At 39.4% G+C, this 26,880-nt stretch overlaps 1 protein-coding gene across 1 annotated transcript in view; it reads left to right on the top strand.

Annotated features, from left to right (window-relative positions):
• LOC140200825 (glutamate receptor ionotropic, delta-2-like) overlaps positions 1-26,880 on the top strand; it is a 601,297-nt gene that overhangs the window by 462,408 nt on the left and 112,009 nt on the right. The window contains exon 9 of the mRNA XM_072264448.1: positions 10,809-10,910. Coding sequence (XP_072120549.1) covers positions 10,809-10,910 — 102 coding nt within the window. The remainder of the gene's footprint in view (positions 1-10,808; positions 10,911-26,880) is intronic.

The following is a 26,880-nucleotide window of genomic DNA, read 5'->3' as shown; positions in this document are numbered from 1 at the left end:
AGTGAGGTGACCAGAAATGGACACAGTACTCCAAGTGTGGCCTAACCAGAGTTTTATAGAGCTGCATCATTACATCGCGACTCTTAAACTCTATCCCTCAACTTATGAAAGCTAACACCCCATAAGCTTTCTTAACTACCCTATGTACCTGTGAGGGAACTTTCAGGGATCTGTGGGCATATACCCCCAGATCCCTCTGATCCTCCACACTACCAAGTATCCTGCCATTTACTTTGTACTCTGCCTTGGAGTTTGTCCTTCCAAATTGTACCACCTTACACTTCTCCGGGTTGAACTCCATCTGCCACTTCTCAGCCCACTTCTGCATCCTATCAATGTCTCTCTGCAATCTTCGACAATCCTCTACACTATCTACAACACCACAAACCTTTGTGTTGTCTGCAAACTTGCCAACCCACCCTTCTACCCCCACATCCAGGTCGTTAATAAAAATCACGAAAAGTAGAGGTCCCAGAACAGATCCTTGTGGAACACCACTAGTCACAATCCTCCAATCTGAATGTGCTCCCTCCACCACGACTCTCTGCCTTCTGCAGGCAAGCCAATTCTGAATCCACCTGGCTAAAATTCCCTGGATCCCATGCCTTCTGACTTTCTGAATAAGCCTACCGTGTGGAACCTTGTCAAATGCCTTACTCAAATCCATATAGATAACATCCACTGCACTACCCTCATCTATATGCCAGATTGCCTCCTCAAAGAAATCTATCAGGCTTGTTAGACACAATCTGCCCTTCACAAAGCCATGCTGACTGTCCCTGATCAGACCATGACTCTCTAAATGCCTATAGATCCTATCTCTAAGAATCTTTTCCAGCAGCTTTCCCACCACAGACGTAAGGCTCACTGGTCTATAATTACCTGGACTATCCCTGCTACCTTTTTTGAACAAGGGGACAACTTTCACCCCCCTCCAATCCTCCGGTACCATTCCTGTGGACAATGAGGACAGAAAGATCCTAGCCAGAGGCTCAGCAATCTCTTCCCTTGCCTCGTGGAGCAGCCTGGGGAATATTCCGTCAGGCCCCGGGGACTTATCGGTCCTAATGTATTTTAACAACTCCAACACTTCCTCTCCCTTAATATCAACATGCTCCAGAACATCAACCTCACTCATATTGTCCTCACTGTCATCAAGTTCCATCTCATTGGTGAATACCGAAGAGAGGTATTCATTGAGGACCTCGCTCATTTCCACAGCCTCCAGGCACATCTTCCCATTTTTATCTCTAATTGGTCCTACCTTCACTCCTGTCATCCTTTTTTTCTTCACATAATTGAAGAATGCCTTGGCGTTTTCCTTTACCCTACTCGCCAAGGCCTTCTCATGCCCCCTTCTTGCTCTTCTCAGCCCCTTCTTAAGCTCCTTTCTTGATTCCCTATATCCTCAATAGACCCATCTGATCCTTGCTTCCTAAACCTCATGTATGCTGCCTTCTTCCACCTGACTAGATTTTCCACCTCACTTGTCACCCATGGTTCCTTCACCCTACCATTCTTTATCTTCCTCACCGGGACAAATTTATCCCTAACATCCTGCAAGAGAAATCTAAACATTGACCACATGTCCATCGTACATTTCCCTGCAAAAACGTCATCCCAATTCAGACCTGCAAGTTCTAGCCTTATAGCCTCATAATTTGCCCTTCCCCAATTAAAAATTTTCCTGTCCTCTCTGATGCTATCCTTTTCCATGATAATGCTAAAGGCTAGGGAGCTGTGGTCACTGCCCCCCAGATGCTCACTCACTGAGAGATCTGTGACCTGACCCAGTTCATTACCCAGTACTAGATCTAGTATGACATTCCCACTAATCGCATGCTGTGACAGGAATCCATCCTGGACACACTTAACAAACTCTGCCCCATCTAAACCCTTGGAACTAATCAGGTTCTAATCAATATTAGGGATGTTAAAGTCACCCATGATAACAACCCTGTTATTTTTGCACCCTTCCAAAATCTGCCTCCCAATCTGCTCCTCTGTATCTCTGCTGCTACCAGGGGGCCTATAGAATACTCCCAATAGAGTAACTGCTCTCTTCCTGTTCCTGACTTTCACCCATACTGACTCAAAAGAGGATCCTGCTACATTACCCACTCTTAGAATGATTTCTTAAGCTTTAATAAGAATTCTTTCTTCCCAGATCCTCGCAGTTGATTGACAGCATAGATCATGCTAAGGCAACACACAAGCCAAGATGTCCTGCATAGATTAGACAGGATAATTTCCAACATCACCCCACACCATCTTCCATCATCACTACTCCTATGAATGATATTACACTGGTTCAATTTTCCTGGCAATGCATTGTGGGGTAGTTTGAGGGCAAGTAGTTGTGATCATTGAAGTGTTTGTGCTGGTGTATCATTAAAATTCTTATAACTTTCAATGATCCCTGGGCCCGTCCTCTTGGGAAAATTTACTGTCAGCCCAACACTTTTCTAGTCGTGGACACCTTATAAGAGAATTCTACAACATGCGGTCCTTATATAATAAATAATAAAAGTTCTGTAAAATTTAGTGGAAAGTACAAAGTGTGCATGTTAAGGATATTCAATATAAATAACAAGATGCTCTTAGCTAAGTTTGGTTCAACTGATAAAACCGAACAGGACTGAAAAGGTAACAAGCTTAGAAAAGCTATGAGAACTTAATGCATCATATTATGTTTAATTCAGGGAAAAAAATAAATGTATCCCATTCATTGTATTTGAATTTCAACAATGACAAAAGCAAAGCTGCATAATTCTGTGAATAAATTCATGATGATGCATGGCAGAGAGCTATGGTGAAGCAAACGTTAAACTTCACTCCCAGCTCTGTCCTGTTTCCAGGTAGAATAAACTGCTTCTGGGCTACAATATGTAAGGAAGTTGAATAATTTGCCATGGTTTCATTGTTTGAATTATTTTTTTCTAAATGCGATGCAATTACTTTGTGGGAAGTATCGATTTACAGCTGTGTAGTGCAGAAGACACCATGACTTACTTTGATACATTATCTCTCAACTCCTGTGTGATATAAATATGTCTCAATGATCTGTGGAGATTTCACAGATTCAGCTGGCAGTGTATTGGTGTAAATCAGGTGAAAATAGCAAGATTTCTATTCAGTTGGAACTGTGCCCAATGTAATTTACAACAGGCTGAAGATGACCCTTTTGCTTTTAGTGTGACATTATGTGTCTCGTACACTTATCCAATTTCAAGTTGGAAAAAATTGCAAAAAGGTGAAATTAAATTTTGAGATCTTCTTTCCTTAAAGTACCAAAAACCTTGTGGAGTTCTACTGAAAGAGCCAAAGGATTCTTTGGAAGTTGAGATCAAAGTCATAATTTGTCATAAAGTCATTCTGCAGATCAACTCCAGAATGTTTTCTTAGATAGGCCTTATTTAAAGCTCAAGAAATTTCCCATTCCCATACTTACACACCATTTGTTTTCACAGGAACAAACTAAACTGTCTGAATCCATAACAAACTGGTATCCTTGTCAAAGTGACTGAAATCTTCAAAGGGATTTAATCGAGGTTTAACTCAATACTAGCCAGAACAATGTATCAAAGTCTTTAATACTGTTATTCTTTGTGGTGTCCTACAAAAACTACAGACTTATCTACATGGCAAAAGCAAAATACCACTGCCGCAGAAAATCTGAAAAGTAAACAGAAAATGTTGAGGATACATTGAGGATAAGTTGAGGATAAGTGGGTATTTTCTTACTATCTAAATATTCACTACTTAAATACTAAATAAAAAGTTAATAATTAAGGCAGGTGATGTTTTGTCAGATTAGTTCTATTGCCTGAATTTTAAATTGGCTGAATCATGCTAGCTGCGCCTAAACAGAAATGCTGGCATTCCGCATGGACTTACAGCTATGGTCTGTAAAATACAGAGATCCATAAATTACTTCCAGATTTGACAGGCCAAATCTGACAATTTAGGCCACCACTGAACTACGTGGGAAATTAAACAGTGTGACCCATATTTGCTGGGTTTCCCCATCATTATGCTGCTAAATTGGCAAGGGCACAGGAGTCTCAACTCCATTGATTTCAGTAGGTATGTAGGATCCAGAGGGGAAGCATAGCTGAAGCTAAGTTATTTATTCAAAAAAAAAATGTTTTCCTTTAGTTTTAAAGTCAGTCATTACATTTATGATTCTTACAACATAATTTCATTACTTAGTTGTATTTTAATGGTTTTAAGTTTTTTTTCTAAATATTGTGTACTTATAATTATTTAATAAGTTAAATTATTTATTTCAGTTTTGATGATTATTAAATAACTGAGAATCATAGGCATTTGAAATGTTAAAATCAGTGACAGCTAAAACACAAAACAAAGCTCTGCTACTATTCTGCTTTCTGTTGCTGTTGTTAAGGAGGCACAACTAGAAAGAAGGGTCTCGGCCCGGAACGTCAACTGTACTTTTTTCCATAGATGCTGCCTGGCCTGCTGAGTTCCTCCAGCAGATTGTGTGTGTTGCTTTTCTTTTCAACGTGTGTTTGTTGATACATATGCAGATGACACAGCTTAGCATGATAAAAAATTGTGATGAGGCCTGTTTTCTGTGAACACATCCCCTCCACCCACTTACCATGGGGATCACCTCTATAGTTATTTTTATGCAAAGAATCGTCAAATGTTGCTCTGGACCCTGCATGAGATGCAGCTGCATTTTCTCTCCAACAGTATTATCTATCATCGATATGCCTTTCACTGTATTTGAAAGCTCAAAAACTGCCACACAGTCCATCTTTTCAAAACAACATCCTCCAGTATTGCTTGCTACCGCCTGTACAGTATATTCACGCAGTTTTTCTAACTATTGTGATTCCAATGGTGATAGTGCATCAAATGTGAAATCAAATTATGCACTCAAGCATTTATATAAAATCTGTAACGCTACTTGAGGGAAAATAGTCTATAAGGAAATTGCCTTATTTCTGTGTGTGAGCCTCTTGTAACTCAAGGAGTCCTTTCTTAATAGCAGATCTGCCAAATTCTTATACACCACTTAGTCCCATGTCCTTTCTTCTGAATATGTAAGCGTGCAGTGGGGCTGCTTAAGCCTCATTTATGCCAATTGTGCCTGATAATTTAGCTGCCACAATCCTTTAAGTTACACTGAATCAAAATGAGATTTAGTATCACAGACTTGTACTTCATGAAACTTGTTGTTTAGCCACAACAGTACAGTGCAAATGCATTCATTTACTATAAAGTAAAAAAAACTAAATGAATAATACAAAAATGGACTAACAAGAGGAAGAAGAAGGCTTATGTAAGGTTTAGGAAGAGCGTACTTAATTAAGGTCTTGAAGAAGGGTCTTGACCCAAAACATCGTCTATCCATTCATTTCCATAGATGCTGCCTGACCTTCTGAGTTCTTACAGCACTTTGTTTGTGTTACTTAAATAAGGTTTTGGAAGCAAGGATCAGACAAAGCTCCTGAGAGTTATAAGAAAGCCAGGCAGGAGCTTAAGAAGAGACCATGGAGAGCTAGAAGGGGGCATGAGAAGCCCTTAGTGAATATGATTAAGGAAAACTCCAATGCATTTTACACATACATGGAGAACAGGAGGATGATTAGAGTGAGGGAGGACTAATCAAAGATCAAAGAGCAAACATGTGCCTGTAGTAGGAGGAAGTAGGGGAAGTCCTTAGTCAGTACTTTACTTTAGTATTTATCAGTTAAAGAGTCCTTGATGAATGTGAGTTTAGCATTGAACAGGCCGATATGCTGGAATGAATTGACATTAAGAAAGGATGTGCTGGAACTTTTGAAAAACATTAGATACTTAAATCCCCAGGGCCAGAGAGGATATACCTTAAGTTAGTAAGAGAAGTGAAGCAAGAGATTGCTGTGGCTTTGACGATGATAATTGCATATCACTGCCCACAGGAGCAGTACCAGAAGATTGGAAAGTGGCAAATGTTATTCACTTGTTTAAGAAAGGTATTAGAGATAACATAGGATTTATAAACCAGTAAGCCTTAGATCAGTGGTGGGCAAGCTATTGAAGAGGATTTTAGAGAGTTTAGATAGAAATGATGTGGAAGCTTTAGAGTAGATACAGAGGATATTTACCAGGGTGTTGCTTGGAATAGAGAACTTATCTATGAGGATACGTTGAACTGACTAAGGCATTTCTCTATCGGATGAGAGGGGACTTGATGGAGGTGTATAAGATGATAAGAGGCTTAGAAAGATTCAATAATCAATGCCTTTTTCCCAGGGCATAATTTTAAAGTGAGTAAAGGAAAATAAAGTAGGGAAAATAAAGAGGTAGATTTTTTTTTTACAGAGAGAGTGATGAGTGAACGGACCGCAGGGAAAATGAAGAGGTAGATTTTTTGTTTTACAGAGAGAGTGATGAGTGAACGGACCGCGCTGCTGGGGTTGGTGGCAGAGGTAGAAATATTGGAATATTTAAGAGACCCTCAGATAGGCACATGGGGTGGCACGGTAGTGTAGTAGTTATTAGAATGCTTTACAATACCAATACCTGGGTTCAGCTGCCTGTAAGGAGTTTGTACATTCTTCCTGTGACCACATGGGTTCCTTCCAGGTGCTCCCGTTTCCTCCCCAGTCCAAAATGTGCCAGTTAGTAAACTAATTGGTTATTGTAAATTCTCCCATGATTAGGCAAGGATTAAATCGGGGAATTGCTGGGCAGCGTGGCTTGACGGGCCGGAAGGGCCTATTCCATGCTTTATCTCAGTAAATAAATTAATTAAAGAATATTGGAGGACTGTAGATTGATCTTGGAATAAGTTGAAAGGTTGGTCATCATTGTATCTAAAAGGACTGTACTGTGGTGTACTGTTCTACAGTACAAAAGAGAGGGTTGTATGATAGAGCAAAAATTTGTGGGAAGATACAGGACTGGGAAGCTTTTAAAACCAACAGAAGGTGACTACAGAAGTCAATAAGAAGGTAAAGATTGAATATGAAAGTAAGCGAACCAACAATATTAAAGAGGATTCCAGAAGTTTCTTCAGATACATAAAGTGTAAAAGAGAGGGGAGAGGTGTCCCAGGTGTCAGGGGTCATCAAGTGTGTGAAGTTACCAATACTCGGGGAAGGTTTTCGGGAAACTGAAAGGATCTAAAGATAGATAAGTCACCTGGATCAGTTGGTGTATACCCAAGGATTCTTCAAGAGGTGACTGAAGAGATTGTAGTGGCATTAGTAATGATCTTTCAAGAATCACTGGAAGACTGCAAAAATTGCAAATGTCACTCACAATTCAAGAAAGGAGAAAGGCAGAAGAAAGGAAATTATAGGTCAGTTAGTCTGACGTCAGTGGTTGGGAAGATGTTGGAGTCAACTTCTAAGGATAAGGTCTTAGGGTACTTGGAGGCACATGATAAAATAGGCTGTAGTCAGCATGCTTTCCTCAAGGGAACATCTTGCCTGACAAGTCCTTTGGAATTCTTTGAAGAAATAACCAGCAGAATAGACAAAGAAGAATCAGCTGATGTGTACTTGGATTTTCAGAAAGCCTTTGACAAAGTGTCACACATGAGGCTGCTTAACAAGCTATGTGCCCATGCTATTACAGGAAAAATTTCAGCATGGATGATTGGCAGGAGACAAAGTGTGGGAATAAAGGCAGCCTTTTCTGGTGGGCTGCTGGTGGACGAATGGTGTTCCTCATGGGTTTGTGTTGGGAACAATCCTTTTTACGTTAAATGTCAATGACTTGGATGATGGAATTGATGGCTTTGCTACAAAGTTTTCGGAAGATATGAAGATAGGTGGAGGGGCAAGTAGTTTAGAGGAAGTAGAGAGGATACTAGCTAGAGAAGGATATTTCCAGATTAGGAGAATGGGTAAGGAAGTGGCACATAGAATACAGTGTCGGGAAGTGTATGGTCATGCACTTTGGTAGAAGAAATGAAAAGGTTGTCTAATTTCTAAATGGAGAGAAAATATTTTAAAAAATTGAAATGCAAAGGGACTTGGGAGTCCTTGTGCAGGAGTCCCTAAAGGTGAATTTGTAGGTTGATTCTGCGGTGAGAAACACAAATGCGATGTCAGAATATAAAGGTCAGGATGTAATGTTGAGGCTTTATAAAACACTGGTGAGCCCTCTTTTAGAGTATTGTGAGCAGTTTTGGGCTTCTTCTCTAAGAAACTAGAAAGAGTTCCAAGGTGGTGCAGGAAAATAATTCCAGGATTGAATGGCTTGTCATATAGAAACAAAGAAAAAACCTACAGCACAATACAGGCCCTCCGGCCCACAAAGCTGTGCTGAACATATCCTTACCTTAGAAGTTACCGAGGGTTACCCATAGCCCTCTATTTTTCTGAGCTTCATGTACCTGTCCAGGAGTCTCCTAAGAGACCCTATCGTATCCGCCTCCACCACCGTCGCCGGCAGCCCATTCCACACACTCACCACTCTCTGCGTAAAAACTTACCCCTGACATCTCCCCTGGACCTACTTCCAAGCACGTTAAAACTATGCCCTCTTGTGCTAGCCATTTCAGCCCTGGCAAAAAGTCTCAGACTATCCACACAATCAATGCCTCTCATCATCTTATCCCCTCGCTCTCTGGCTATCCATCCCATAGGATGATGATGGTACCCCACTCCTCAGAAAGGAACATCGTGTGCGTGAGTGAATTTTAGGTGAGTAGGGGGTTGCACAGGTCCAGACCCACCCTCTTGACATCCCCTCCCGGATCCAGCGGCATGGTGGGGTCCAAGATGGCTGGGGGAAGTTCTGTTGCAGTGAATGGCTTCGATGCAAGGGATGCCCTTTCCGCGCTTCATGGCATGTGTTTGCTAGATGGCCATTGACCCTACGAGAGGGTTCATCCGCCCTTTGACCGTCTTGTTTTTCACCCTGCAGGGTGTCTAGTCACCCTCCTCAATGGGGGAGCCAGTTTAGTCGCCGACCACCCGACCATGCAACAGGTAGTACTGGTTTACATGGTACCAGTAGCACTCAGACGAGTGACCTGACCAGATCATCTTATACACCTCTATCAGGTCACCTCTCATCCTCCGCCGCTCCAAGGAGAAAAGGCCGAGTTCACTCCACATATTCTCATAAGGCATGTTTCCCAATCCAAGCAACATCCTCGTAAATCTCCTCTGCACCCTTTTTATAGTTTCCACATCCTTCCGTCAGTGAGGCGACCAGAACTGAGCACAGTACTCCAATTGGGGTCTGACCAGAGCCCTATAAAGCTGTAACATTACCTACCTCTTGACTCTTAAACTTAATCCCACAATTGATGAAGGCCAATGCTCCGTATGCCTTCTTAAATACAGAATCAACCTGCGCAGCAGCTTTGAGTGTCCTATGGACTCAGACCCCAAGATCCCTCTGATCCTCCAAACTGCCAAGAGTCTTACCATACTATATTCTATATTCTGCCATCATATTTGACCTACCAAAATGAACCACCTCACACTTATCTGGGTGGAACTCCATCTGCCACTTCTCAGCCCAGTTTTGCATCCTATCAGTGTCCCGCTGTTACCTCTGACAGCCCTCCACTCTATCCACAACACCCCCAACCTTAGTTGCATCGGCAAATTTACTAACCCATATGCTGACCTTGGCGACATAATAAGTCTCCTTAAGTTCCAAGTGAAGTAAAGCCACTGGTGTGCATCATAAAGTACTAGAATATTTTATTATACTCCTGCTTCCACAGGTGAACTTTCAGCGCAGGATATTTGCAAAAACAGGAGCTCATGTTAATTACTTCAGTAAGCATCACTACAGAAATCACATTACAATCAGTGCCTGGGTCTTCAGGTCTTTTTATTCTGTCCCTGCAATGTTTTCATCAAAGAACAAGCCTAATTGGAAAGTCTGAACATTACTCTATACAATTGGAAATAAGGTATTGCTTTCTTAAAGAAACCCATAATTTTTTATTACAACATTGGGTGTCTTTTAAATCTATATTGTAATGCACCCCCTAACCTACTTTAATTGTCTGTGCATGTTTTTCACAATCCTGATATTGAATTTTATTCTCAGTTGCTTGTACTAGACACAGAATATAACAGCTGCATAAATACTCTGTTTCTGAGGTTAATGGAGCTGAATTTCAGAAGCAGAATTCAGAAATACTGTTTGGTCACGTGCTTAGTGTTTGTGGTGAAGGATGAATGTCTATCCCCTTACAGTTTGTGAGCTTATTAGTTAATAATACATACGGTCAATATTCATAAATAATAATTTGAGTTTAATACCCGAGTGGCATGGTAGTTACTCATGGTTTTCTAAAAATGATTTTGTAAAAAGAAAGCTGTTAACTTTTAAGACTGTACCAAGTTGTGCACTCAGCTGCACAGCAATAATTCTCTGGTCATCACTACTAAGTGTGTCATATAATAACAGCAGCATATGAAAATCATGGAAGCTGGCATTGAATATAGTGCTACCACTACATTATAGTGAATTTAATATAATTGACTGGAGATCAATTTGTAGTAGGTACCTTTATAAGAGACTGGCTCGACACTAAACACAGCTTCAGCAGGAGAACAGCAGTGTGCTACATGATATGATTCCTGTAACTCTATAAAATACATATTTTTCAATTTTCTGTGACCAATATTGCAAGGGCCAAATGTAATTTTATTTAAAGTATAATTTTTTTATGAAATGCATTATATTGTCATGGTCTTGATGGTATAATGAGCTTTGACACATACAGAGTTTTAGGAATGTAAAAAAGTAAAATTATGTTATAATTGAACTCAACAACATTACATATAACGTTGCTTATTTTCTATGACCCATAGCTAGGCCTTTGGAGTCCAACTTCTGGATTGAATGGGTCGCTAGTGGACCAGAAACTGGAAAACAGTATGGAAGGAGTAACATTGCGTGTTGTAACAGTGCTGGTAAAGTTAAAATTTTTGCTTCCATGTTTGTTTGAATATTACCAAATATACCAAGTATTTGCAACTGCAGTTTAACATTGATCTGAAGTTTAAGACAAAAAGAATCTAAGTGAATTTGATGAAAAAGTCTGAGAGAGAACCCGTTGCAGAGATAAGGAGTAAGGGAATAGATCTAATGGGAGTAACACACACAAAATGCTGGAGGAAATCAGCAGGTCAGCCAGCATCAATGCAAAGGAATAAAGGAGCAACATTTCAGGCCCAAAATGTTTTGGGCTCCAATCCTGCCTGACCTGATAAGATCCTTTGGCATTCCATATGCGTTACTGTGTGTGTCCTTTCTTTTCCAATATTTTTATTAATTTACATATAAGAATATAAGAATACAGAGTACAGAAAATAAATAAATAAATAAATATATTATTTATGTCAACACATTATACTAAATCGCATATAAAGACTCATTGCCCTATATTCATACAGGTTAATTAATTCGTAACATTGAAATATAGTAATTTTATTATATAAAAAAATCTAACCCACTACCAAGACGAAAGCTGATTAGTAAAGAAAAAAAGGGAAAAAAAATTATTAGTCATCATCTATGCTTTAACAACAAATCAAAGGTTCTGAAAATAATTGAGAAAAGCTCCCCACAATGTTTGAAAGGCTTGACTAGATTCAGAAATTGAGCATCGAATCTTCTCTAAATTTAAACATGACATGACATCACGTAACCATTGAAAATGAATAGGAGGGGCCGATCTCTCCATTTAAGCAAGAGCGTCGTTCTGGCCATAAGAGACATAAAAGCCAAAATGTGCAAGTCAGATGACTCCAAAATAATATCCTTTCCTCCAACAATACCAAATAAAGTGGTCAAAGGATTAGGCTTAAAGTTTACTTTAAAAAGTATCAAGAAAGTTTGAAATACTTCTTTCCAATATTTTCCAAGACTCGGGCATGTTCAAAACATATGAATGAGTGAAGCTTCTCCATTATGACATTTATCACAATACAGAGTATATCTAAATAAAAACAAGACAACTTATCCTTGGTCATATGGGCCCTATGGACCACTTTAAATTGAAGGAGAGAGTGACGGGCACACAACGATGAAGTGTTAACCGATTTAAAAATTTGATACCAAGTTTCCTCAGAAATTGAAGTCGATAAATCTTGTTCCCAAAGATCTTTAATTTTATCTAATGGAACACCTCATTCCCAGCAGCATATTATAAATATTAGATATAGATCCATTATAAAAAGGTTTCAAATTATAAATTACATCTAGTAGATTCTTATCAGGACTTTTAGGAAATGTACTTATTTGAGACCGTAAAAAATCTCTTATTTGTAAGTATCGAAAAAAATGAGTTTTGGGTAAACAATATTTAGTTGACAGTTGTTCAAACGAAAAGAGACTTTCCTCTACAAACAGGTCCTGAAAACATCTAATACCTAATCTATCCCATTCTTTAAAAGCCACATCAATCATAGAGGGTTTAAAAAAATAATTAGAAAAAATGGGGCTCGAAAGAGAAAATCTCAATAAGCCAAAGTATTTTTGGAATTGTATCCAAATTCTCATAGTGTTTTTAACTACCAGATTATCAGTTAACTTACTCAGAGACAAAGGGAGTGAGAATCCAAAAAGAGAAATAATAGAAAATTTATTAACAGAGTTAGCTTCTAAAGAAAACCACCTCAGGCAATCTTCACGATTTATGTAATATAACTAGAATATAAGATTTCTTATATTAACTGCCCAATAATAAAATCTAAGGTTTGGTAAGTCTAATCCTCCATTCTTCTTTATCTTCCTGAAGATAAATTTTATTTAATCTAGAATGCTTCTTCCATATATATAAAGATATAATAGAGTCAAGAGAATCAAAAAAAAAAGATTTAGGAATAAAAATCAGCAATGCCTGAAAAAGATATATAAATTTAGGTAATATATTTATTTTGATAGAGTTAATTTGACCAATCAGCAATAATGATAGAGGCGACCAATTTAATAGTATCCTTTTCACATGACTCAATAGGGTAAGAAAATTTTCTTTAAATAGACACTTATAGTTTTTAGTGATTGTTACACCTAAGTAGGTAAATTGGTTTCTTACAATTTTAAAAGGAAGGTTAGAATGTGTTGGTATCAAATTGTTCAAAGGGAAATGTTCACTTTTATGTAGGTTTAATTTATAACCTGAGAACTGGCTAAAACAGGAGAGTAAAGAAAACACATGGGATAATGATGTCTCAATATTAGAAATAAATAGCAGCAGATCATCAGCGTACAGCGAGACTTTATGAATAGTGTCTTTCCTTAAAATACCGGTGATATCATTATATTCTCAAAAGGCAATGGCTTAAGGGTTCTAAGGCCAGATCAAAAAGCAAAGGGATCAGTGGACAGCCTTGTCTAGTGCCACGTTGAAGCTTAAATGGTTAGGAATTATGAGAATTAGTGATAACCCTAGCGGAAGGAGCTAAATAAAGTAATTTAATCCATTGAATGAAAACAGGTCCAAATTTGAATTTTTCTAAAGTTTTAAATAAATAATTCCATTCAACTCCATCGAAAGCTTTCTCAGGATCTAGGGATACCACACATTCTGATATCATTTTAGAAGAAGAATAAATAACATTTAATAACCGACGAATATTAAAGTGAGAATATCAAATTTTAATAAATCCAGTTCGGTTATCAGCAATGGCAGATGGTAAAATATTTTCGATCCTATGGGCCAAATAGGAGCTTAGTATCAACATTAAGTAATGAAATTGGTCTATAAGAAGAGCATTCAGTTGGATCCATTTTCTTTTTAAGAATAAGCCTTATAAAAAGATTGAGGAAGTCTGCCCGACTTAAATGAATCCGAAAAAACTGAATATAAATGTGGTATAAGCAGTGAGGAAAAGGTCTTGTAAAATTCTCCAGAAAATCCATCTAGACCCGGAGCCCTCCTCAAACATAATGAGCGCACAGCCTCGACAATTTCCTCAAAGGAAATAGGTCGTTCCAACAAATTTCCGTTGTCGGCAGAAATTGTAGGAATGTTTAGTTGATCTAAGAAATTGTTAATTACAGTGTTACCCTTAGAAGATTCTGAACTATAGAGTTTAGAGTAAAATTCTCTAAAAGTATTATTTATTTCTAAATAATCAGTTGTCCTATCACCATTAGCTTTGCATATTTCTTTAATCTGCTGTTTAGCTATAAAGAGTTTAATTTGGTCAGCCAATACTTTACCGGTTTTATCTCCATGAATATCTTTTATCTTTTAGGAGTTGGGTTTCAATTGGATAAGTTAAAAGGAGATCATATTTAGTTTTAGTTTCAACATGTCTTTTATATAAGGCAGATTCTGGAGCCAAGGCATACTCTTGGTGTAACTGTTTCAGCTGATTAGCTAAATCAGGGGTTCCCAACCTTTCTCGCACTGCGGACCGGTTTCATATTGACAATATTCTTGCAGACCGGCCGGTGGGGGGGGGAGGGGTTAGGGCTGGTGGTAGGGTTGCCAACGGACAAGAGTAGCAGTCAAATACGCTGGATTACCCCGAGACAGACTACAATGACCATGACGTCTTGCGCGGGCACCAGTGCGCATGCGTGTATGATTTTTTCTCTACAAATCGTTTTTGGCGATTCTGTTGGGGGGGTGCGGGTGTTAATCACGACCGGAATATATACCGGAATATACGGTGATAAGTGGCTAATACACTCAATTTCCTTTCTAAAAGGGTTTATCTAACAAATTTAATATTAAACACACAGCGCATATTTTCCTCGCATGAATATAGTGATAAGTCAATTATCAGGGGAGGACAGGGGAGCTTGAAGTAGGTGTTGAACGAACTTCCGGAAGAAGTGGTAGAGGCAGGTTCGATATTATCATTTAAAGAAAAATTGGATAGGTATATGGACAGGAAAGAAATGGAGGATTATGGGCTGAGTGCAGGTCGATGGGACTAGGTGAGAGTAGCGTTCGGCCTGGACTAGAAGGGGAGAGATGGCCTGTTTCCGTGCTGTAATGGTTATATGGTTATATAATAGCATCATAATATTTTCCGTGCTGTAATGGTTATATGGTTATACAATAGCATCATAATATTTTAAGTAACGTTTGGATATTAAACACGCAGCACATATTTTTCCCGTATGAACATATAAAATCATTGCAACACACCAATATCACTGAATCAGTGGGAGCCCTGGGCTTGTTTTCCTGCAACAACATGGTCCTATCAAAGGGTGACGGGAGACAGCGATAGTCGAAGGGGGTTCCTTACGTCCAGTCTATTCCGCAATTTAGTTTTCGTTGCATTCATTGCAGAGATATGTTGGAAATGGAAACAACATTTTCAGTGCTTTCATGGCTATCTCAGGATTTTTAGCCTTGACTTTGATCCAGAATGCTGGCAGAGATGTTATGTCAAACATACTTTTCAGCCCGCCATCATTTGCAAGCTCGAGGAGTTGATCTGCTTCCCGCTCTGAAATGGATGACACGCGGGTAATGACCTCACATGCGTAATGGCTCAACAGTGGCCGTGACAGGGAATGAGGAAAGGTGCAGCTGACTCATATGGCCAAATCATATCGCTTCCTCGCGGCCCGGTAGCGCATGCTTTGCGGCCCGTTACCGGTCCGCGGCCCGGTGGTTGGGGACCGCTGAGCTAAACCACTTGTCTCCTTATTAGCTTTTTTCTTAATACTTGCAGTATAAGAAATAATTTGTCCTCCAATATTCACCTTAAAAGCATCCCATCTGATAAGACTAGAAGTCTCCTCTAACGTATTCTCTTCAAAAAAAATAACTTGTCTCTTCATCAACTTTAAAAAATCTTTATCAGATAACAAAGTTAGATTATACTGTAGATGTCCAACACCTGCAGAAATCCTTGTGTTTAGATCTAATAGGATTGCACATTCAGGAGCTAGTATGGACCTTTAGGCCAAATGGCCTCCTTGTGTACTGTCACAAGAATAAGTAACACTAGAAACAACAAAATTAATCCAACAATCCGTAGTATTTTTATATTATTAAAATTCAATAAAGGTTTTAAAATTCAAAGCATATTTTATGTACCTTTCCATGTTAAATAACTTACTTGTCTAATTATAAATATATTAGAAAACAAATACATTTTAGACGAGCACAATGTATGAACTGAGCATTTGACCATTGGACTTTGTCCTTTACTATATTTTGATGTCTCTCCTCATGTCCCAGCACTTTACCTTGTAACCTGATCATGGAGGTTATTCTTGAACTCCTCCATTTTTCCAGCATTAAACAGTTAGTAGTTACAGTAAGAAAGCAAAGACCAATTAGTGGGTCAACCCATCATTTTATACTAAAAATGTAATGATTTATTTAATCATATGCTTCAGTATAACTGGTTAGGTCCCAAGTGGAGCTTCTGTGCCCATGATTCCTGTAAGATAAGCAAGTGAGCACCATAATGCCTTCCAATACCTCCATATTATTGAAGGTCATTATCCTTTATAAGTTAAACAAGCTCCAGATCCAGCAACTATGGGAGCCTCTTGGTTCCACAAAATATTTAACCAAACCTCCCTTTCCCTTTCCTTTAAACGTAATCTCTGTTCTAGGCAGATTTTCATCATTTATATATTTTTTGAAGAAACTAACTATCACAGTTGTTTTTGCTCTAAATCCTGAATTTTTTGTTGCTATCCTCTGAGTCCGCTCCATTTATCTTTCTTTTCGGAAGTAAGGTGTGTAAAATAATTGAATATGACCTTATTGGTATTTGAGGTAATATTTCGACCTATCTTTGAAAGTCAGTTTGCATTGGCTTGGCCAAAGGCGGTCTCACATTGAAAGCATTCTGAATTTTTCAGATAATTTTCATCCTTTCTATTCAACTATTCATCTCATTAAATTACTTATTATGAAAGCATCACTTTCTCACACTGTGTTTAATTTCCCTAGATTTTCTTGGTTTTATTTTTTTAACCTCTTCACATGGTTTGATGTTATCATAAGCAAGAGCTCTGTAATCTAGTAAATTCAGACAGAATAAATATTCCTTTGAAAAGTTGGTAGATTTAATTACAATTGTTCTTATTAAGTCAAGAAGTTGTCAGGAGAAACTGAACTGCATTTTAATCTGCCCAATAGTGCTGAGCAGTCTTACATTTTAAACATATTTTTATACTCTCCTCCGTCTGGCAAAACTGGTCCTCACCCTCAACAATTCTTCCTTTGTCTCCTTCTTTTCGTCCAGACTCGAGAGGTAACCATGGGCACCCGCATGGGTCCCAGCTTGGTCTGGATTTCCACTGGCTATGTGGAACAGTCAATGTTCGTAGCCTTTCCTGGTAATCATCCCCACCCCTCTGCTACACTGATGACTGCACTGGCGTTGCTTTATGGATCCACACTGAGCTCATCAATTTCATCAACTCTGCTTCCAACTTCCACTCTGCCCTTAAATTCACTTGGTCCATTTCGGACATCTCTTTCCCCTTTCTTGATGTCTTTGTTTCCATCTTTGAAGACAAGCTGTCGACCGACATCTTTTATAAACCTACAGATTGCCACAGTTACCTTGACTATACTTCTTCCCACCCTGTCTCCTGTAAAAATGCTATTCTCTTTTTGCAGTTCCTTTGTCTCCACAGCATTTGTTCCCAGGATGTGCCTTTCCTGTCCAGGTCATCAGAGACGTCCTCCTTCAAAGAATGGGGTTTCCCTTCCTCCACCGTCGATGCTGTCCTTCCCAAACTCTACAGTCATCTCACCTTCCCGTTGCCTTAGCAGTAATAGGGTTCTTCTTGTCCTTACCTACCACCCCACGAGCCTCTGCATTCAACATATCATTCTCCACAACTTCTGCCATCTCCTAAGCAATCCTATCAGGTACCTCCCTGCACCTCTCTGCTTTCCACAGGGATCACACCCTCCATGATTCCCTTGTCCATTCGTCCCTTCGCACTAATGCCCCTCATGGTACTTATCCCTGGAAGCGTCCAAAGTGCTACACCTGCCCGTTCACCTCCTCTCTCACCTCCATTCTGAGCTCCAAGAAGTCCTTCCAGGTGAGGCAACACTTCACCTGTGTATCTGCTGGTGTTGTCAATTGTGTCCAGTGCTCCTGATGTGGCCTCCTCTACATTGGTGAGACCCATTATAATTTGGGGGACGGCTTCGTCAAGCACCCCTGCTCTGTCTGCCAAAAGCGGAACTTCCTGCTTTTCAAACATTTTAATTCCATTTCCTGTTCCCATTTTGACATGTTGGTCCGTGGCCTCCTCCTGTGCCATGCTAAGGCCTCCCTTCAGGGTGGAAGAGCAATACCTTAGAAAAGCGTTTAATTGGCGTAAGGGGAATTATGAGGCTATCAGGCAGGAACTTGGAAGCTGAAATTGGGAACAGATGTTCTCAGGGAAAGGTACGGAAGAAATGTGGCAAATGTTCAGGGGATATTTGTGTGGAGTTTGTCGTAGTTTTACAAATGACAAGGAGGTGCCGATGATTCTCCAAGAAATTTTTAAACTTTAATTTGCAAACCAAAGCTGAGACAGTCAGTGGGCTAGCCTCTGTATGCCCGCCACTGAATACCTGCCTATTTTTTCACACAGCATTCTTTATAGCCCCCCTTCTCGCATTAGCATACCGCTGTAAGTTTCACTCTAGCTAATAAATCAATTACTTTTATCTCTCTTACTTGGCTACATTCCTTTCTCATGGGGTTTAAAGTACACAGGTTTCGTTCTAACTAATGAATCGATGGCTACATAGCAAAATACTGTAGTAAACCCCACACACTCAACAACAGACATTTAATGCATAGTAAAGGCATGGTCAACACCTGAATAAACACTTGATGCACAATAAAAGCACACTAAAATAAACACTTAGAAAACAGAGTGTTACAATGTTTTCCAATAAGTTCTGCATAGGTATCTTCCAATGAGACAGGGAAGTTATGGTAGGGTACAAAAACCGTGGTGTACAAAGGCTGTAGTAAACCTAGTCAAGAAGAAGAGAAAAGCTTACGAAAGGTTCAGAGAGCTAGGTAATGTTAGATCTAGAAGATTATAAGGCTAACAGGAAGGAGCTTAAGAAGGAAATTAGAAGAGCCAGAAGGGGCCATGAGAAGGCCTTGGCAGGCAGGATTAAGGAAAACCACAAGGCATTCTACAAGTATGTGAAGAGCAAGAGGATAAGACGCGAAAGAATAGGACCAATCAAGTGTGACAGTGGAAAGGTGTGTATGGAACCGGAGGAAATACCAGAGGTACTTAATGAATACTTTACTTCAGTATTCACTATGGAAAAGGATCTTGGTGATTGCAGTGATGACTTGCAGCAGACTGAAAAGCTTGAGCATGTAGATATTAAGAAAGAGGATGTGCTGGAGCTTTTGGAAAGCATCAAGTTGGATAAGTCGCCAGGACCGGATGAGATGTACCCCAGGCTACTGTGAGAGGTGAGGGAGGAGATTGCTGAGCCTCTGGTGATGGTCTTTGTATCATCAATGGGAACGGGAGAGGTTCCGGAGGATTGGAGGGTTGTGGATATTGTTCCCTTATTCACGAAAGGGAACAGAGACAGCCCAGGAAATTATAGACCAGTGAGTCTTACTTCAGTGGTTGGTAAGTTGATGGAGAAGATCCTGAGAGGCAGGACTTATGAACATTTGGAGAGGTATAATATGATTAGGAATAGTCAGCATGGCTTTGTCAAGGGCAGGTCGTGCCTTATGAGCCTGATTGAATTTTTTTGAGGATGTGACTAAACACATGGATGAAGGAAGAGCAGTGGATGTAGTGTATATGGATTTCAGCAAGGCATTTGATACAGTACCCCATGCAAGGCTTATTGAGAAAGTAAGGGAGCATGGGATCCAACGGGACATTGCTTTGTGGATCCAGAACTGGCTTACCCACAGAAGGTTGGGGGTGTCGTGGATAGTGTGGAGGGCTGTCAGAGGTTACAGTGGGACATTGATAGGATGCAAAACTTGGCTGATAAGTGGCAGATGGAGTTCAACCCAGATAAGTGTGAAGTGGTTCATTTTGGTAGGTTAAATATGATGGTATAATATAGTATTAATAGTAAAACTCTTGGCAGTGTGGAGGATCAGAGGGATCTTGGGGTCCGATTCCATAGGACGTTCAAAGCAGCTAAGCAGGTTGACTCTGTGGTTAAGAAGGCATATGGTGTATTGGCCTTCATCAATCGTGGAATTGAATTTAGGAGCCAAGAGGTAATGTTGCAGCTGTATATGACCCTGGTCAGACTCCACTTGGAGTACTGTGCTCAGTTCTGGTCACCTCACTACAGGAAGGATGTGGAAGCCGTAGAAAGAGTGCAGGGGAGATTTACAAGGATATTGCCTCGATTGGGGAGCTTGCCTTATGAAAACAGGTTCAGTGAATTCGGCCTTTTCCCTTTGGAGTGACAGAGGATAAGCGGTGAGCTGATAGAGGTGCATAAGATGATGAGGGCACTGATCATGTGAATAATCAGAGGCTTCTTCCCAGGGCTGAAATGGCTGCCACAAGAGGGCACAGGTTTAAGGTGTTTGGAAGTAGGTACAGAGGAGGTGTCACGGGTAAGTTTTTTACGCAGAGAGTAGTGAGTGCGTGGAATGGACTGCCGGCAGTAGCAGTGGAGGCGGAACCGATAGGATCTTACATGGAGCTTAGAAAATAGAGGGCTATGGGTAAAGCCTAGGTAGTTCTAAGGTAGAGACATATCCGGCACAGCTTTGTGGGCCGAAGGGCCTGTATTGTGCTGTATGTTTTATGTTTCTATGTTTCTACCTTATATTCCATCCAGGTAGCCGCCAACCTGATAGCATTAATATTGATTTCTCCTTCACCTAAATTTAATTTCTGTCCCTCTTCCTTTTTTTTATTTCCCGCTCTGGCCTCATACTTCTTATCACGTGCCTCTCCTCCTTCCCTTTCTCCTATGGTCCACTCTTGTCCCCTGTCAGATTACTTCCTCTCCAGCCCTTTACCTTTCCTACCAACCTGGCTTCACCTATCTCCTTTTGGCTATCCTTCTTCCTCTCCCCCACCTTTTTTTTATTTTGGTGTCTTCACCCTTCCTTACCAGTCCTGAAGAAGTATCATAGCCCGAAACGTTAATTTCCATAGCTGCTGCCTGACCTGCTGCGTCCCTCCAGCATTCTGAGTGTGTTGTTTTGGATTGCCAGCATCTGCAGAATTTCTCATTTTTATATCTTATACATACTTACTTTGCAGCTTAGATTTGAGGTTTTTACACTGACATGATCATTGCAAAGAGAAAACATGGTGTGGTAAGAGAGGCAACAAAGCTTCTAGTGAAAATTCATTTGTTCTTGCTGTCCAGAAAGTGTTTTTTTCAGCAATTATTCTATGAAAAAAATCTGATGGATTATGAAAAACTGTGTCCCTTTGCTTCAGCCTATATTTTGAATGCTTCTTAAAATATCATTCATGTTAGTCTAACAACCCATAATCCTGGTTTGAATATTTTGATGGGAAGGGTTAGAATGTGAGGCAGTAGAGTAAATTAAAAATGTTCTGCAACCATTAGGAAACAAAATTAATCACTCATTTATTGTGACCAGAAAACATTGCTAAATATTAATTAGCTGGGTAAAGACAAATCATTCAATTACTGACCATACTACACTAATAGTTAGAGAAATGTGCTTTCATGAATATTGGCTACCCATTACAATAAAGTGGTAATATTATTTAATGTGTAATAATCCTAATGTGATTTATCTTTTGAATTTGCAAATGAAATACAAATTCAGAAGTAAGATTAAGTTACAATTTGCAACTCGTACGGAGTTCCATTAATATGACAATATTTATAGAAGCCAGCAACTGCATTGTATTGAGCAGCAGAGAAACAAGACAGCCAAATTTATAGTTTGCTGGTATCAGTATGAAAGCAGTTCTTCAAATAGTTGACATTTCTTGACCAGCACATCTCAGAACACATTTATGATCATCATATATCAAGGGCTAAACATGTTTCCATTTATAAATCTTTATAAATAAAGCATACATATGTAAAGGATGGCTATATGATGGGAAACCATATCCATATGTTTTAAGCATTCCCTCTCAAAAGTAAATGTAGACCCTTTTATATCATAATATCCCTCAACACCAGCTCCATAGCCAAGAAAGCACAGCAGCATCTCTACTTTCTGCAAAGGCTGAGAAAAGTCCATCTCCCACCACCCATCCTCACCTCATTCTACAGAGGATGTATCGAGAGCATCCTGAGCAGCTGCATCACTGCCTGATTCGGGAATTGCACCGTCTCAGATAGCAAGACCCTGCAGCGGATATTGAAGTCAGCTGAGAAGATCATCAGGGTCTCTCTTCCCACCATTACAGACATTTACACTCCACGCTGCACCCGTAAAGCCAACAACATTGTGAAGGACCCAAAGCACCCCTCATACAAACTCTTCTCCCTCCTGCCATCTGGCAAAAGGTACTGAAGCATTCAGGCTGTCACTACCAGACTGTGCAACAGTTTCTTCCCCCAAGCCATCAGACTCCTTAATACCCAGAGACTAGACTGACATCTACATCATGTATTATTATATTGTAATTTGTCCTCTACTGTGCCTATTGTCTTGTTTATTATCTATTTTACTGCCCTGCACTGTTTTGTGCACTTTATGTAGTCCTGTGTAGGTTCGTAGTCTCATGTAGTTTTTGTGTTGTCGTATGTAGTCTAGTGTAGCCTTGTGTTGTCTCACTTAGTCTAGTGTAGTTTTGTGTTGTTTCATGTAGCACCATGGTCCTGGAGGAATGTTGTTTCGTTTTTAATGTGTACTGTACCAGCAGTTTATGGTCGAAATGACAATAAAAAGTGACTTGTCTTGACTTGATTATTTATATTAACCACTGCATCAATGAAGGCATAGCAGATATAAATAAGTTAAAATGAAATGAGAATTCAGAATGCAAAGTAACAGAAAAGCTTGATTCAGTTTTCAAGTGCCGATTTTCCGCTCTTTTATTGCCAGGAAGATTTCGATAAAAGAGGTAAAAGAAAATTGGCAATACAGATGATCTGGGAAATTATGAATCCACTGAAAAAGAGTAATCTTTTAGAGACTAGAGCAGTGTTGTTTTGGGAAGTCATGGATAGGAAAGCATCATTTAGCTGACCTCTACTATTTCTTTCATAAAATCTTAAAATCAGATTATTTAGAATATTCTGATACCATCAATGCAATATTACTGCTGTTCTTAAATGTACATCATAGGGAAATGTCTCCTGGAGTTTGTTACTTATTATTGTTCTTTGTCTTTAAGTTACTAGCTTAAACTTTATGGTTTGTAGTATGCTACAGCAAAAATAGATCAGCAATTGTATGTGAATGATGTTTAATGTACTGTAAAATAAAGTCCCTGTCTAATTGTTCAAAAGAACACCATCCTTGAAGGTATCAGTGGTCCAGAATTTTCTTGCTATCTAAGCTAACAACTTATAAACGTGCACTGTACTTGGGAGAATTCAATTGGTGAGCTGAAATATTCTACCTCTCTGCTTACTCAGCTGAAATACTCTGCCACCTGTTTAAGAGATGAAAAACTGTCAAAACCACCTTGGTTATTCACAGGTTATTAAGAATAAAACATTCTATTAACACTCTTAAAGTAATTAAACATATGAAAAACTAGAAGGCATTTGAAAACAATTAAAATATTATAATCAAATCTAAATATGACAATCCCTGAAGCCTTTCTCCTGTGCAGCCATTCCTCTCCATTAAAATGAGCATATCAGTATTGTTTTTTTTTATTGTTACATGTGTGAGTATCCAGAGAAAACGCTGCTTTGCATACTGTTTATACAGATCAAATCATTACACATTGCATTGACCTTGAATGAGGTAAAGCAGAAACAATGCAGAGTAAAGCATAAAAGCGACCAAGAGAGTACAGTGCAGATGAACAATAAAGTGCAGGTTAATAATAAGGTAGATTGTGAGGCCAAGAGTCCAAGTATTGTCAAAGAGGTCCTTTCAGGAGTCTGATAACAGTGGGATAGAAGCTGTCTTTGAGTCTGGTGGTACATGATTTAAGGCTTTTTTATTTTGTGGCTGAAGGGAGATGGGTTGGGTCTTTGATTATGTTGGCAACGAGCGGTATAGACAGAGTCATAGAGGGGAGGCTGGTTCCTGTGAGATACTGAGCTGTATTGACAACTCTCTGCAGTTTCTTGCACTCACATGCCGAACATTTGCGATACAGAACACTTATCCATCAGAAAAATTGCTTTGCAACGCACACAAAATGCTGGAAGAACTCAGCAGGCCAGACAGCATCAATGGAAAAGAATACAGTTGAAGTTTCAGACCGAGACTCTACAAAAGAACTGGAAAATAAGATGAGGTGTCAGAGTAAGAAAGTGGGGGGGGGGGAGGAGGAGGAAGAACCACAAGGCGATAAGTGAATCTGAGAAGGAGTGGGGAGGAGTGAAATAAAAAGCTGGGTAGTTGATTAATGAGATACAGGTCTGGAGAAGGGGGAATCTGATAGGAGAGGACAGAAGGATATGGAAGAAAGAAAAGGGGGAGGAGCACCAGAAGGATGTGATAGGCAGCTAAGGAGATAAGGTGAGAGAGGGAAATGGGAATGGGGAATGGTGAAGGGTGGGGATTTACTGGAAGTTCAAGAAATCGATGTTCATCCCATCGGATTGGAAGCTACCCAGACAGAATGTAAGGCGTTGCTCCTCCAACTTGAGTGTGGTCTTATCGTAACTGTAGAGTAGGCTATGGACTGACATGTCGGAATGGGAATGAGAAGTGAAATTAAAATGGGTGGCCACTGGGAGATCCTGCTTTTGACTCGAATTGTTGCTCACTGCTCCAGAGATGAGTGTATGGCTAGGGAGGTGGCATCTGAACTGGTCAACGTTCAGCTGTGAGGATCTGCAGGATGTTTATACTCCACCACTGGATTCCAAAGTTGAAGTACAACTAGAATGACACCAGCAATCAGCTCTGGAATATCTGGGACTTCCACATTTGTGCAAGTTGTGTGGGGGTTCAAAACTTCCTAATAATTTTGGTGATGAAAGACTCAGTTCCATGCAGAATGACCAGTTTTTGTAAAAATTTCAAGCCATTGAAGACTTATTGATTGGGCTTACAAAAAAAGCCAACAACGTGTATTTTTCATAATGAACGCATATCAGATTAGAAAATGCAGCAACATGTAGGCATGCTATTAAATTCTACAGCAGTGATGCTTGACTTCTGTAATATATTTAGAAGCTGGATTTGAAATTGAGCTTTTAGAAGAAATGGACAATAATTGAGAATCAGGATTCAGGACCAAATTAGAATGAGAAAATAAATTGTGCTTATTGAGATATTAGTTAAAATTAATAATGGGTTAACTGATGAATAGCCTGATTTTTCTGAGTAATTATTTTTGCAAATGGTGACAGATGACTTTAGTAACAAGCTATTTATTAAATCTACATCAAAGTTACGATGGTTAAGCTTGATTTGATTTGATATTTATACGTAAATGCTGTATTTGAATCGGTTGACTTTGCTGCTTGAGTGGATTTAATTAGTGTGCAGGCAAGCAAAAGCAATTGAGCTGTAAGGAGGCTTTACATAGAGGGAGTTTGACTAGAACAGCTTCTCAATGTGAAGCTCAGTTCTGCAGGATCAGCAGCTACATAGGAATTCAATCCAAACAATTAATTTTCAAGGTAGCACACTAGGTAGCAGTGTAGAAATAGTGAATTTGGGAGATGGATGTTATCCAGGAGCGTAAAATGTGCAGGAGGGGCATGGATACAAGAAGTGACAGCAGTGTTTGTTGATTGATCAATGGAGTCCTTATCTGAAGGACTGGTTAAGATTTCTCTATAGCCTGTCGAAAGAAGTGTTGTAAAAAGTGCAAGTAATTAGCTTACTGAAAGAAAAATATAATGAGAAATTGAGCATCACTTAGAAGAAGGACTCTAGATTCCCAGAAGACATTTGATAAGATTCCACATTAAGAATTACTGTTCAAGATAAGAAAGTACCTGTGTGTGTACACTATTCTGTTAATAACAGAAAACGGGAGAAATAAGTGATTTTCAGATTGACATTTAGTGAGGATCAGGATTCAGGCTCAAGCTGGAATAAGAAGATGAATAATAAGCTACTTTTCCTCAGATATTAATTAAAATTAGTAATGAGTTTAACTGATGACCGAGCAGCTTTTTTGAGTAACCACAGAGATCAGTGCTGGGGCCTCAGCTAATTATGACCTATATAGTTGAGTTTAATGAAGCTGTCAACAAATTTTTTTGTCAACACAAAGGTGAGTTAGCAAGTTGTGAGGGCATAAAGAACCTTAAGACTGATTAGATTTAGTGAGTGGACAAGCTGACACATGAATTACAATGTGGGAATCTGTGAAGTTATTCACTTAGGAAGGAAGAATAAAACAGTAAATTCTTTCTTAAAAAGAGTGAAACTATAAAACATTGCAGTACAAAGGGATCTAAGGTCCCAGAACATGAAGTGCAGAACATTAGCATTCAGCTTTAGCAAGTTAATAGAGAGATTAATGGAATATCGACCTTTAAAAGAGTATAAAAATAAGGATGTTTTGATGCATTTTTGCGGTGTATTAGTGAAACAACATAAATGCCTCTGAATATTCTGTGGAAATTGCTTGTGGAGACAGTGTATTGTGCATTACCGTGGCTGATCTCTATGCAAGTTCAGGCTTAATTGTCACTGAGTCATACATGTGCACTCATGAATACAGCCAAACAAAATAGTATTCCTCTAATGACAAGGTCCAAAATATAGTACCAATAATCGTACACAGCACAAGGGACATATAATCACGATAGCAACAAACATACAGTTACAAAAATTCAGTAAAATAGCCCAATCCTTGAGTGTCATATCCTGTAGTTTGATGGTGCACGGG

This window comes from Mobula birostris, chromosome 7, assembly GCF_030028105.1.
Source record: "Mobula birostris isolate sMobBir1 chromosome 7, sMobBir1.hap1, whole genome shotgun sequence".
NCBI classification, from domain to species: Eukaryota; Metazoa; Chordata; class Chondrichthyes; order Myliobatiformes; family Myliobatidae; genus Mobula; species Mobula birostris.
This window is presented reverse-complemented; position numbering and strand designations above follow the sequence as displayed.